The 12,255-nt window shown below is 38.3% G+C and overlaps 1 protein-coding gene across 6 annotated transcripts in view; it reads right to left on the reverse strand.

Moving 5' to 3' along the window:
* Positions 1–624: 624 nt before the first annotated feature.
* The window catches only part of ELOVL7 (ELOVL fatty acid elongase 7), a 50,298-nt gene continuing 38,667 nt past the window's right edge, over positions 625–12,255 (reverse strand). For 5 of the 6 annotated variants that reach the window (XM_045020572.1, XM_045020575.1, XM_045020574.1 and 2 more), the window contains 5 exons: positions 12,144–12,224; positions 11,288–11,344; positions 8,019–8,124; positions 4,501–4,637; positions 626–3,213 (listed from right to left, as the gene is read on the reverse strand). In XM_045020572.1, coding sequence (XP_044876507.1) covers positions 3,004–3,213; positions 4,501–4,637; positions 8,019–8,124; positions 11,288–11,344; positions 12,144–12,224 — 591 coding nt within the window. In that variant the 3' untranslated portion in view covers positions 626–3,003. Of the gene's footprint in view, positions 3,214–4,500; positions 4,638–8,018; positions 8,125–11,287; positions 11,345–12,143; positions 12,225–12,255 lie in introns of all 6 variants that reach the window. The other variant, XM_045020578.1, reaches the window with a different exon arrangement.

A 12,255-nucleotide genomic window follows, 5' to 3' on the forward strand; every position in this document is an offset into this window, starting at 1 on the left:
TTTTATAAAGTGAAGGCGTCATGTACACTATGTAATACAGACAGTGAGCACTGAGTTTTCAGGAAACATCCAGCAGAGGGCTCTAATACCTCAGCTAAACCTCTGAAATGAGACTCAAACCAATTTCCCTCAGTATCTGTAGACACCCATTCATACTGATTGTTCCATTTTCTCTACCCACTTATTCTGACCTAAAACATAGAGAGTGGGTCTGAGTTTTTCCATGCATGGTTTGGGCACAGAGACAAACTGATTCATTTTATACAAAAATGTATTAGCCTTAGGGAGAAGCCTCTAGTTATTAAAGAGGAGTGACTAAAAGTGCTGCATTAGGCGCTCTGGTTTTGAGTGGCCAAAGGTTTTGTGCAAGGTAATGAATTTGAGAATAATTTGGTGGTACTTAAATGATTACAACATACTACACATGCATATAGACCTACAGATGAATCAGGACCACCCCTCTGAAAGGATTAGTTCCCCTTCAACTGTTACCAACCCAGATGTTTACTTTCCAACAACATTGAGGTGGAGAGAAGTAGGTCAAAGGACTTGTGAAACTAAAGTTGCTCTTTCTCTTGCGTGGGGATGAGCTAGGCGTGTATACTATGATGGAGATAAAGGTGAGTAGTGATGTATAGAATTGTTTTAATTAAAGAGTGTTGCTGACCTATTTCTGGATGTTTACCTATTCTTTTGTTTGCTGGTTAAATAAGGATTCATGGGGCAAAAGAGGGCTGACTACAAAAGTCTGGCCTGGCCACATAAGATGTGGAAAAATAATCTAGTATGTGGATAAGGAATTACTGAAGTAGAGAATGTTTGCTCTTCAGAGGTCTGTTAGAACAGCAGTGCTTTTACTGTAAGAAAACTAAGCAGTAGCAGCCTCTCCTCAGCCCACCTACACAGAAGGAAAATGTAGTTTCATTTCCCTTTCCCTACCTCCATCACCTCCTGAAAATGTTTTCTAGAAATTACCAGGCATGAGGAGTAATTTTTGGAAACCTGGTATTCCATGTAAATAGTGATTGTACATACATTACTCTCATAGAAAGATGGGCAATGCTAGCACAAGGGTGTATCTTGGTCTTCTCCAAGATTTGTTTGCCAATTCATCTAAAAAAGAAATCCACCAAAACAGTAAAAATCAAACTTCACTCACCCAGCAAGTTTGGAAATATGAGTTATAAAACACTCATTTAAGATATTAATCATTATATGCTGGAAGATGATAGGTATAAATCTTAGTTCTTTAATCATGTTATCAAAAGACAGCTCATTGGGGGGTATTAAGTCTTAAACACAGATTAAGAAAATTAAAGAAGAAATTCAAACTAAGCATTGCAGCAGTGTGATCTATTTTGTTACAAGAAAACAGTATTAGAAATATATGTCTAATAGTCTTCAAACAGCAACCACGTCCCCATATGCCACTTTAACATTTAACAAGGTGGAAAAACAAGAAGCAAATCTGTGTTTATTAGTTCAGTAAGGAAGACTCAGATTGTTATTTTATAAGAAGTCACTTGCAACACTATTCTGGTAATCCTGTACATATAACAACAAAACATGCCTTTTTGGAGTTCTTCAACCACAAATACAAAAAGGGGTGGGTCAGAAGACACATTTTAGAGAACATCACAACTCCAGCAGATCAGAACTGAGTACAAGATAGATTTCAGCCCATCACTAGTGAGTTATCACAAAAACAAAATCAATCAATGCTGTATTGTGTGCATCTCAAGGCAGAATATATTTTAGCTTAGTTCTGCATAATACAGTCATTCTTTGACCATTTCACAGAAGCAGAGAGATACTATCTGCATATAGCTCTAGGTCCTATAAATTGCTACTAAGCCAGCTGACATGTCCCTCTGACCAGTCCCTTATCAGTTCATTCTGCATAGTCTGGAGTTAACTAGTACACCTTTATCTGCCCCTTCTCCCTCTCCATAAATCTGTGTAGTTTGCAGTCTCTTTGAACAGTTCATTTAGTACCACATGGCAAAAACAAGGCACTTCTGCTATTAACAGAGAAACTTAGCCATGAATTTTACAAAACAATTTCTCATTAGGCACCGTTCATTTCCACAGGCAGTGGAAAGGAGAAAGAATACAGCAAAATAATGAAACTGCCATTTGTATTTTTACACAAAACCTATTCTTAAAATGTAATACGGTTTTGGTTGTTGAATTGCGTGATATTTTTTCCAGTAAACATTCCTGTTTGCTGATATCAAAATACAGCTACAGACAATTTTGAATAGTATGATGTAAGATTGTTATTCTACTTCAATGAATCAAATCACTTTTTTTGACGATGTTAAATCAAAAGAGTTTTTGTGATTATAATGTTCAATTAAGTAAAAAACATTAACTTAAATCATTTTAGTAAAAGACTTTATAATTCAAAAATCCATCTTTGTGTTTTAAACACACTAATCTGCCATGGTTTTATTTAACTTACATTATTTAATATGGTACATTTTGTACAAAAAATATGAATGTTTACAGGTATTAACTATATTAACAATGTGTTTTAGTCTATAAATTATGCATGTAACAATGATTTTTTCATGGTTATCTCAACAAAATTAAACTACAATTTCAACAGTTTATGATTTCAGTTAAAATGAATGCTCTTTATACCTTTTTGTAGTGCTCAAAGTATTCTGTACTTATCATACACATTTTTCTTAAAGAAGATTTTTATTTATATGCATCTCACCTGTAAGAATGCAATTAAATAGTCATTTCTTCTAGGCACAAAGAGAAAATTTCTCTAGATATGTGCAGCAAGTCACTGAAAACCTGCAAATCTTTAATCAGAAAATTACCCCTCCCCCCAACATCAGAAACCCAAATAACTTATTGTAAAAATACAAGCTCTGTTTTGGAAAAACATGTAAAATGTACACAGTGTAGTGCGCACCTAAATATCTTGATTGTCAAGTAGTACAAATTACTGATCTGAGATGTACACATTTATATAGATGAGACATTGCTTCAGTGATCTTTGCTTTTGCTGATTCCGTTTTTCATAGTCTTTGGTGGTCTCTGTCCCCTGGTGTAAGCATGATACCAGAAGTGGAGAAACAGGATTAAAAACATAGAACCATAGAGCCAAATAACGAATATGAAAACTGGATACTGATATGGACAATCATCCATAAAGTAGATTTGTCCTATGTGAACTGTAACCATAAGAAACTGAACCTGGAGGAAACAGACAAGGAAAAATATGCTCAGTTATACAGTATGGTTTTAAAAAATGTAAAGATTACTAGAGAGAAGTTTAAATAGCGGTCATCATAATGTGCGCACACACAAAAAGAGAAGGTTGGTGAGAAATAGGATTTGTGTAGTCCTGCAAAACTCCACTCTCCTACTTGGCCAGGGAGAGAGGTTTTTTTGATGAAGTAACTTTTTTTTTTTTAAGTTATAAACATCATCATAGTACAAGGATAGGAGAGTAGATCTATATCAGGGAGACCAAGGAAGGAGGGAAAGGCCTGGCTGGAGCTATTTTCAAGGTGGCACATTCTCAGAGGGATTGATTTTGCCACCCCTTAAAGTTGACTAGTTCCATTGACTACTTGCATAATAATGTGGTAAACTAAAAGTATTAGGCCATTGAGCAGAGGCATAAACAAACTTCTCTTCCTATAGAAGATTTTGATAGTTAGGGATTACATCTGTTTAGTTTAGTTTAGAGAGGAAACAAAAATGGTAGCACGTCTAAAGTATATTAAAACAAAATGGCAGCCAAAGAAATTTAAAAGGTAACCACATTGATAATGGTTTAAAAAAAATTTAAAAATTCCCTTGCTTTCCCCTTTCCACACTACAATTTATTTGGAGAACTCAGGGCCACACTATATTGAAGCACAGAATTTAGAAGGGTTTTTTAAGAAAGATTGTCATATGAAAATCGTAATGCTCAATTACAATAGCTATGATAAAAATGCTTCAGATAATTCAGTTGTTTCTTAATAAGGCCAAATCCAAATTAAAGAGATGATATCAGCTTCTGTAGACCCAAATCTTTACCTTACTTTAAAGGAAGATAAATCTTTTAAAAAAAAAAAAAGGGTTACAAGAACTATTTCTTAATTTAATACTGTTTTGCAAATTTCTTTTTAAAAACAAACACACACTTTGTTTCTAGTGAGAGTTCATACTCCAATAATTCTTAAATGGACAAACAGTTCTTTATCATTACACTTAGAGTACAAAGCAATTAAATACACTGAATACCTACAACTCCCACTGACTTCAAAGATAACTGTGGGTTCTCAGAACCTCCAGAAATCAGTTCAACAGATTTTATTTACACAGTTGACTGGTCTCATGATTTCTACTGAACTCAGTTAAAAAATTAAGGTAAAACTCTTTTGTGCCCTAGTAAAAATAATTCTTAACCACGTTCATAGAAGTGACATTAAGAACTTACTCACAAACAACTTGACTGACTGCAAAAAGTCTGGCTCAGAGAATACTCACAAGCTGTATAGAGGTCATGTGTTTTTTCCACCACAAGTATTTATAATAGGCTGGTCCCAATGAACAGAGCCCATAGTAGCTGTACATGATGACGTGCACAATGCAGTTTAACAGAGCATGGAATGTTCCTAACCCACCTGTAGAATAATAAAAGATTGTTACACCAGTGATCCTAAAAAAACAATCCCGTGTCTAGCTACCAAGCAAGGTTTTTGCCTTGTGTTAATTAAGTAGAAAACTAGATAAAAGCATGAGGCTCTGTGTGGAGGGGTCTCCGACTTTCACTAGCACATAAAACACAAAGATTCAAGTTAAGCTCTGTAGTCGCCAACTCTGAAAGATTTCAGCAGTTCCCTTTCTTCTCAGCAAATGCTTATGTAACTATTTTAGCCAACACCCTAGTAAAATGCTGCAATGTTTGTAAGTCAGTTTTCCAAAGCTGTAATAAAAGTGTAATTAGTCTAACTGAATGCAAACAAGTTTTTTGTTAGTGTGTTACATGAAGGGGGCTCAAACACCTCTGCGACATCACCCCTCCTGCTCTACCTCTTTCCTAGATCCTGTGATTGGCTTTTCATGAGTCCAGGGGCCGAAACTATATAGCAATCCTACCTCTAGCCCTTAGAGGTTCCCAGTAAAGGTACTACAGCTCAAGGCTCTACTCTCTATTCTTTTGAGTCACTCTCTGGGGACAGTTCGAGGATCCATGTTCCCAGGACCAGGGAAGACCCAAGGGGCAGAGGTGTGGGACCTCAAGATATGTGACCTTAACCGCCCATGCAACCCTCAAGCTTGGGACCAAACCCATTAAATGGAATGATAATGAAGGAACTCGTCATTGAGGGGAACCATGCAGATATTTCCTTCTTCAGAACCCTCTCTCCTGCTCAGTTTCCAATAGGGTTAAATTATCTTGGCCATAGTAGTAATATTTAAGAAGTGAATTGAGTTTTAAATATAGCTGGTCAAAAAATGGTTTATAGAGAGACGGAGAGAAAATCCATGAAAAAACTTTTAGCAAAAAAAATAATTTGGTTGAAAGCCCAATTATGTATCAAAAACAGTTTCAACTAGCCCTAATTTTAAAAATAAATGTTTCCTTTATTAATGATTAGAGCAGTTAGTGGAGCTTTCCCCTTCCACTGATGACCATCATCAGTTTTAATTGAAAATTCTCTCTAAAATGTTGTGTTTCTAGGTCACATATTCCCAAACAATTTGACTGCTTTTCTGAGACTAATTTATTTACTTTTTTAGGCTGCATAATGAAAATTCATGGAAGAAGCTTCAAAATGAGTTACCGTACATTAGAAAAAAGCTACCTAGGCAACATTACAAAAATACTGTTACACAAGAAAGTGACTGCACTGCATAAAAATGGTCTCCAATTCTCTGTCAGGTCATAAGAAGAAGATCCCCATCTCTTTACAAACTTATTTGGATGATTTGGACTAAGAACAAGGTCAGAGGGCTGGGCAGTAGACAACCTAATATTATTTAAAAGGAAAAAATAATTAGGAAATGAAATACAAGATAAACATCAATTGTACTGAAATTCTTGGAATTTATTTTAAGGCATCAAAGAGAACATTTGGAAAGATTAGTTTAAAAGATAGGCAATAAAGCTTTGAGAAAGAAACAATACTCTAAGATTACATGAGGGAATATTTGACTTGAGTCAGTAAATGGATCTCTCACTTTGTGGAAAGCATTTGCCAGATTACCACATAGGAGATTTAAGTCTGAGATGCCTTGTCATGGAACAAGTACACAGCTGGTACACCATTCTGAAGCCCAGCTAAAGGGCAGGAAATTAACAGTATGGGTAATGTAATCTTTTTGAGGGGAGGTACTGTTAAGTGCTGGGGATACCAGATTAATGTGTTTTATATTAACAGATCTAAAATGGTCTGAAAACGGAGGAAGGTAACTCCAATTTTAGTACTACAGTACCACTGATTTGGGGAAATGGATGCAGTTCAAAACATGAGAGTTTCTTTATATATTAGAAATTGGACTCAAACACAGTGAAAATATAGCAGTCTCCTTCATTAGCTAACTGCACATTAGACAACTTTCCATGGAATCCATGCAAAGCTTTTGTACCTCTTTCAGGATATATTTTTGTATGCATGCAACTAATATACACAGGAGGGATTAGGTAGGCAAAGGTTCTCTCCTTCAATTAAGCATCAAAGCTGTGGGAAAAAAAACAATGTCAAGGAAGATGGGTGAAATGTTACAGAAAAGGAAACTATGCCCAGACAAGTACTTCTGTTGTCTCCACTGATTTTTCAACTAGTAACCCCTTCCAGACACCCCCACCAGGAATAAAATCCCCCACCAGGAGTTCTAATAGGCTTGAATTCGCTCTGCAGGTTGCAGGCTATGTCTACACTACAAGCAAGGGGTATGATTCCCCAGCTCACGTACACATTTGCAGTAGCTTGATGAAAGCTGGCACAAGTATAAATAGTAGCATCGCTGTGGTACAATGGGCAGCAGCACAACTTAGCTAGCATGTACCCACTATTTTCAGGATGCTTATACTCTTCATGGCAAGCCATGCCTGACACTGCATGTCTGGCCGCAGTAAGGTTACAATTTATATGTGCACTAGCGTTCATCAAGCTACTGCAGGTATACATATGTGAGCTGGGGAACCATGCTCCTAGCTCAAGATGCAGCCTTAAGTCCGTTACACCGTAAAGCGCCAGGTTAGAAAGACCATGCATTCTACAAGCTTCTGATGCAAGGATCTCTCTGGATTTTTGTCATTTCTGCTCTGTGGAGAGATTGTTGATGCGAGCGGAGGGATTTATAAGGTTAAGGTAACAGAGTATAAAGACCGAGATGAGGGAAAAACAGCAGGTGGTTTTCCCAGTTTCCAAACATTTGGATGCTATCTTTTAAGTTGCTGGCCCTCCACAGGCAGATATCACTATATCTAACTAGCTCTGGAAAAGTTACAGCATTATCTCTGGCTACAGTTCTGCTCCCAAAGGCCAGTCAGAAATAACTGCAACAAAAACTAGAATAATTTCTAAATAAAATTAAGGCTATAGAGAGAAAGAATGATGAGGAAAAAAAAAACTCTCTCGTCTGATTAGATTTGTGTGTTCCAAGGGACAATGTCAACATGAAATCTACTCAATTATTTTTTGTAGTAGTTTCAGTAATAAAGTACCTGCCCCATAATTCCCCTGCTGGGTTTTACAAACCACAGCCTCCCCATTGGTATACCATCCCCCTGCCCCTAGCTGCCCCCCACCTCCACCCCCAGCAAGAGAGGAAAATGACTATACACAATGTGTTGCCAAATGGAAGATTTCACCCTCCCTTATAATCTAGTTCAGGTACAGTAATCTTTGGGCACTGCTTGTAACTCTAGTAGATACAAATTATGACCAAGTGATTTTTTTTTAAATTGACAGTGTCCATTTGAACATGTTTTTCATTTATAGAGTATGGAGGTTTTACTACAACACATATAGTATAATTTTTGCTATCTTGACTACCTGCAGCAAATTTGACTCCGAACCACCAGGTCCATGGCATGATTGAGTGATGCAAGACATGCAGGAATGTAATCTGGCCCTCTTTCTTTCGCAGAACAAAAAAGATCTGAAATAGTTTTAAGAATAAGAGATTAGAAAAGTCACATGTGAAAGTAGTTTGCAGTTAGTTGTATGCACAAACGTAGGTTGCTCAACACAGTACATTAAAATTCTTTGCACTTATGTTCATTTTATGTATGTGGAAATTGAGTGACAGATTGAGGGGCTGATTTTCAAAGGCACTGAATAATCTAAACTTCTATTACAAATAATGCAAGCTGCAGAAGATCAGCATTTCTGATCATCAGTTCAGATGTCTCAACTCCTAGCTCCATGCTCAAGCCACTAGACTACAACCACCTCTCCTTTGAGGACTCTTCATCCACAGTACAGTAACTCCTCACCTAAAGTCATCCTGGTTAACGTTGTTTCATTGCTAAGCAATTAGAGAACCGGCTCATTTAAAGTTGTGCAATGCTCCACTATTATGTTGTTTGGCTGCCTGCTTTCTCCACAACTGGCAACCTCCCTATGGCCTCCCCTCCCTCCAGCACCTCTCGCCTGTCAGCAGACCCTGCAGATCAGCGCCTTCCCCTCCCTCCCTCCGCCTCCTGCCCGCGGCAATCAACTGGCTTGCAGCATTCAGAAGGGAGGGGGGAAGGAGCGAGGACATAGCATGCGAAGTAAAGAAGGAGGAGGTGGGGGGGGAGAAGAGGCGGGTCAAGGGTGGAGGCTTGGAGGAAGGGGTGGAGTGGATGAGCAGAGGGTTAAGCTCCCTGCCCCCGGCAGGGTCAGTGCCTGTGCTTGCAAGAACAGCAAGAGGACCAGCCGGACAATCCCTCCTCTTCCACTCTCTGACTCCAACACCTAAACCAAGCTTCATGCTCAGCAATGGTGATTCTCGTATTATATTGTTTCTTTAAAACTGTTTAAAGCTTATACAGTACCTGTATTAAATTGCTTGTTTAAAATGTATATAATACCTTTTGAATGGAAAAAAAAATTTCCCCTGGAACCTAGCGCCCCCCCCCCCCCTTACATTAATTCTTATGGGGAAATTGGATTCACTTAACATTATTTCACTTAAAGTCACATTTTTCAGGAACATAACTACAATGTTAAGTGAGGAGTTACTGTAGTACAAAAAACTGTCTATAAGATATTTCCAAAAATATATTCATACTGGTTCAGTGTTTTGTCATTGTAGTGAGGGTCTGAAAATCAGGCCCCGGTACCCCTCCCATGCTTCAATTTCTGATCTGTATAAGGGTTATAATGGTACTTCACCTTTTTAAAGCCCTTAAGATGTATGAATAAAACATTAAGTGCAAAATTGGCAAGCTCATAGGCAAGGTTTAGAAAGAATTGAAAGCAAGAGAAGTGTGGTTTTCAACATATTTAGTGAGGAAGTCAATTCCAGATGCAGCAATCTAAAAGAAAGTGACACCCATTTTATGGTGGCCAATTACTGGGAAGTAACTTAAGAGTCCACGACCTGAAAATGAGAGTGTGGAGGATGAAGAGGTGGATATGAAATCAGAGGGTGGAATTAAATAAATCTACAGAGTCCTGAAAGGCACTTTTAATACATTCAGGGATGGCTATGAAGCCAGTGAAGGTAATGGAGGATGCAGGAAAGATGGCCCCAATTCCAGGACTGAACTGTCCAGCCAGTGTATTTTAGACCTCTTGAAGTTCTGAGTATAACAGGTTGAGATGAGTATTGGAGGCAACTGAAAAGACAGGATGATTTAAAGATCTGACTTTAAGGCACAGAAAAGGTACACAGAAGGCAGAAAAGATTAAATCAGAACCATCATGTAACTAAAGACAGACAGACTATCTAGCACTTGACATGTTAAAAGCACTACAGAGACAATAACTGCCCAAAGATGTGAAAAGGAAGGTGGGATAGTATTGAGAGGGTTGAAGGTGGATATTCTCTATGGACATAGTGCTGCCATAGTAAATGTCCATCAGTCTGCCAAGGAAAACTGTTAAGGGAGCAAAGGGCAAAACCATTCTAAAAGTAGAATACAATAGATTGGAATAAATGTGGGAATGAGAAGAGTAGAGTCGGATGGCAAGAGCAGGTAGAAGATGGCACCCAGAAAGAGGGGAATAGAGTGGTCACATGGGACAGAGAAAACATGCATACACGCAGGGGCGGCTCTAGGATTTCCGCTGCCCCAAGCACGGTGGCATGCCACGGGGGGGCGCTCTGGCGGTCGCCGGTCCCGCGGCTGCGGTGAACCTCCCGCAGACGTGCCTGTGGATGCTCCACCGGAGCCGCGGGACCAGCGGACCCTCCGCAGACATGCCTGCGGGAGGTCCACCGGAGCCGCCTGCCGCTGCCCCAAGCGCGCGCTTGGCGCGCTGGGGTCTGGAGCCGGCCCTGCATACACGACTGTTTTCATGTGGCTAGAAATAGTAAATTAAGCAGCACAATAGTAACACCAAAGTGTGTTGCCAAAGTTTCAAGCAATTAAACTTTCACAATCAAACTGAAAAGAAGCTGAGATATATGTACCTAAATAAACAAGAAGGCACAAGGGCAACTATACAACTAGAAGGATTCAGATGAAGAAAATAACTTTTCAGATCCAGGACCAATTGAAGATCACCAGTCAGTAGATAGTAGAAAAGAGAGGGAGGTCACTCAACTTCCATTTCCAGCATTCCTGGTCCCTCCAACAGGAGATCTGAGATCTAGTTAGTTGGGCCTTAGAAACAGTCCAGAGTGTCAGGTTAACGTTGTGTAACTTCTCATGACTGCCAGGATGGGTACTTTAAATTGAGGCAGGTGGGTACAGTTGGCTGTGCCAAACCCCCCCAACTGCCAATGTTTGAGAAACAGGAGGGAAAGTTGTTGGGGGAAGAAATGAAGGAAGACTTGAAGCATAACCGGCACTTGTTTCCAGCCAATCTACCCTAACTGAGTACTTCCCAGGATAGTTTGAAAGAGCCATAGCATGCTATCATTTTTAGAGACTTCCCATTGTAACTAATGGGGAGATATGCTTAAAAGTTTGTGGTATAGAAAAGCCTGAAATATTTCTCCGCTCTCACTGTTATCCTTTACTAACAGATTCTGTTGATTGAATAGATGAGGTCTGATTAGTGAGCAAACAGAGTAAAGCTACTGTATGATCCAACTGCTATAAACTCTAATGTCCTTTTTTCTCTATGGAGATCACAGTATTTACCAGGTTGGGTCACTACATACTTACAGTGTCTAATAATTCAATGAATTTGGAGAAGTAGTACAGCCAACAAGTCCGAACCATCTAAAAAAAAAAAAATCCAAAAAATACACAGGGTCAAGTCTAATGAAGTCATTAGAACATCAGTCTAATTTTTGTTTCTTTTCTTTAAAAATAAGGAAGCAAAACAAATGCCTTTTCAGCCTCAGGGAACTTTAAAATGTTGAACTGAATAAGCAAACACACTGGATATATATATAAATAAAATAAACCATTTTAATGAAATCTGAATGTCACACAAGGTATGTCAAGTCTACACTTTATTTTTTTATTCAAATGTTTAAAGAAATTATATAAATATGCTGAATCCATGAGTCTCTATCAAAACCTTTGAGTTAAAAGCTGCTTTTCCATAAAAAGAAACAATCTGGGGAAAGATATTTGATTTTGAGGTCAAGCTTTATAAATATAGCACAATATATCATGTATTGTATTAAGGGCTTGTTTTGTTTACAAATGTATGTACTCCTAGATAGAAAAAGATATACCAAATCTAGCATAAAGGTTCTATTTCGTTGCAAATCAACATGTTTGAAGGGTTATATGAAGCAATGAAAATGTACCTTTCTTTAGAAAAGAACTGAAGAACAATAGAAAAGTTGATTAATATTGAAGATTTAAATCAAGGTTTCCAATTGGTGATTTAAGTCACTGATTTAAATCAATCCACCCTGCTAGCACATGTTGCTGCCAACATCCCTTTCATCACCCTTTATAGTCACTTATGTGCTCTTCATTATGCATCAAGGCATTTTCATTAAAAGCATTCCAAAAATATAAAAAGTTAATGTAGCATAACAATTAGCTTCATTTGGTTACTTACTCTCAGAGCTGTAGGTGACCTGGAGTAGTCAACAAGGTCACATCGAAACGAATAACCTGTGGCCCAACCAGACATAAGAAACTGTAACAAGGAGAAGGGGGAGAGGAAAGAT

The sequence above is a fragment of the Mauremys mutica genome, chromosome 6 (genome assembly GCF_020497125.1).
Source record: "Mauremys mutica isolate MM-2020 ecotype Southern chromosome 6, ASM2049712v1, whole genome shotgun sequence".
NCBI classification, from domain to species: domain Eukaryota; kingdom Metazoa; phylum Chordata; order Testudines; family Geoemydidae; genus Mauremys; species Mauremys mutica.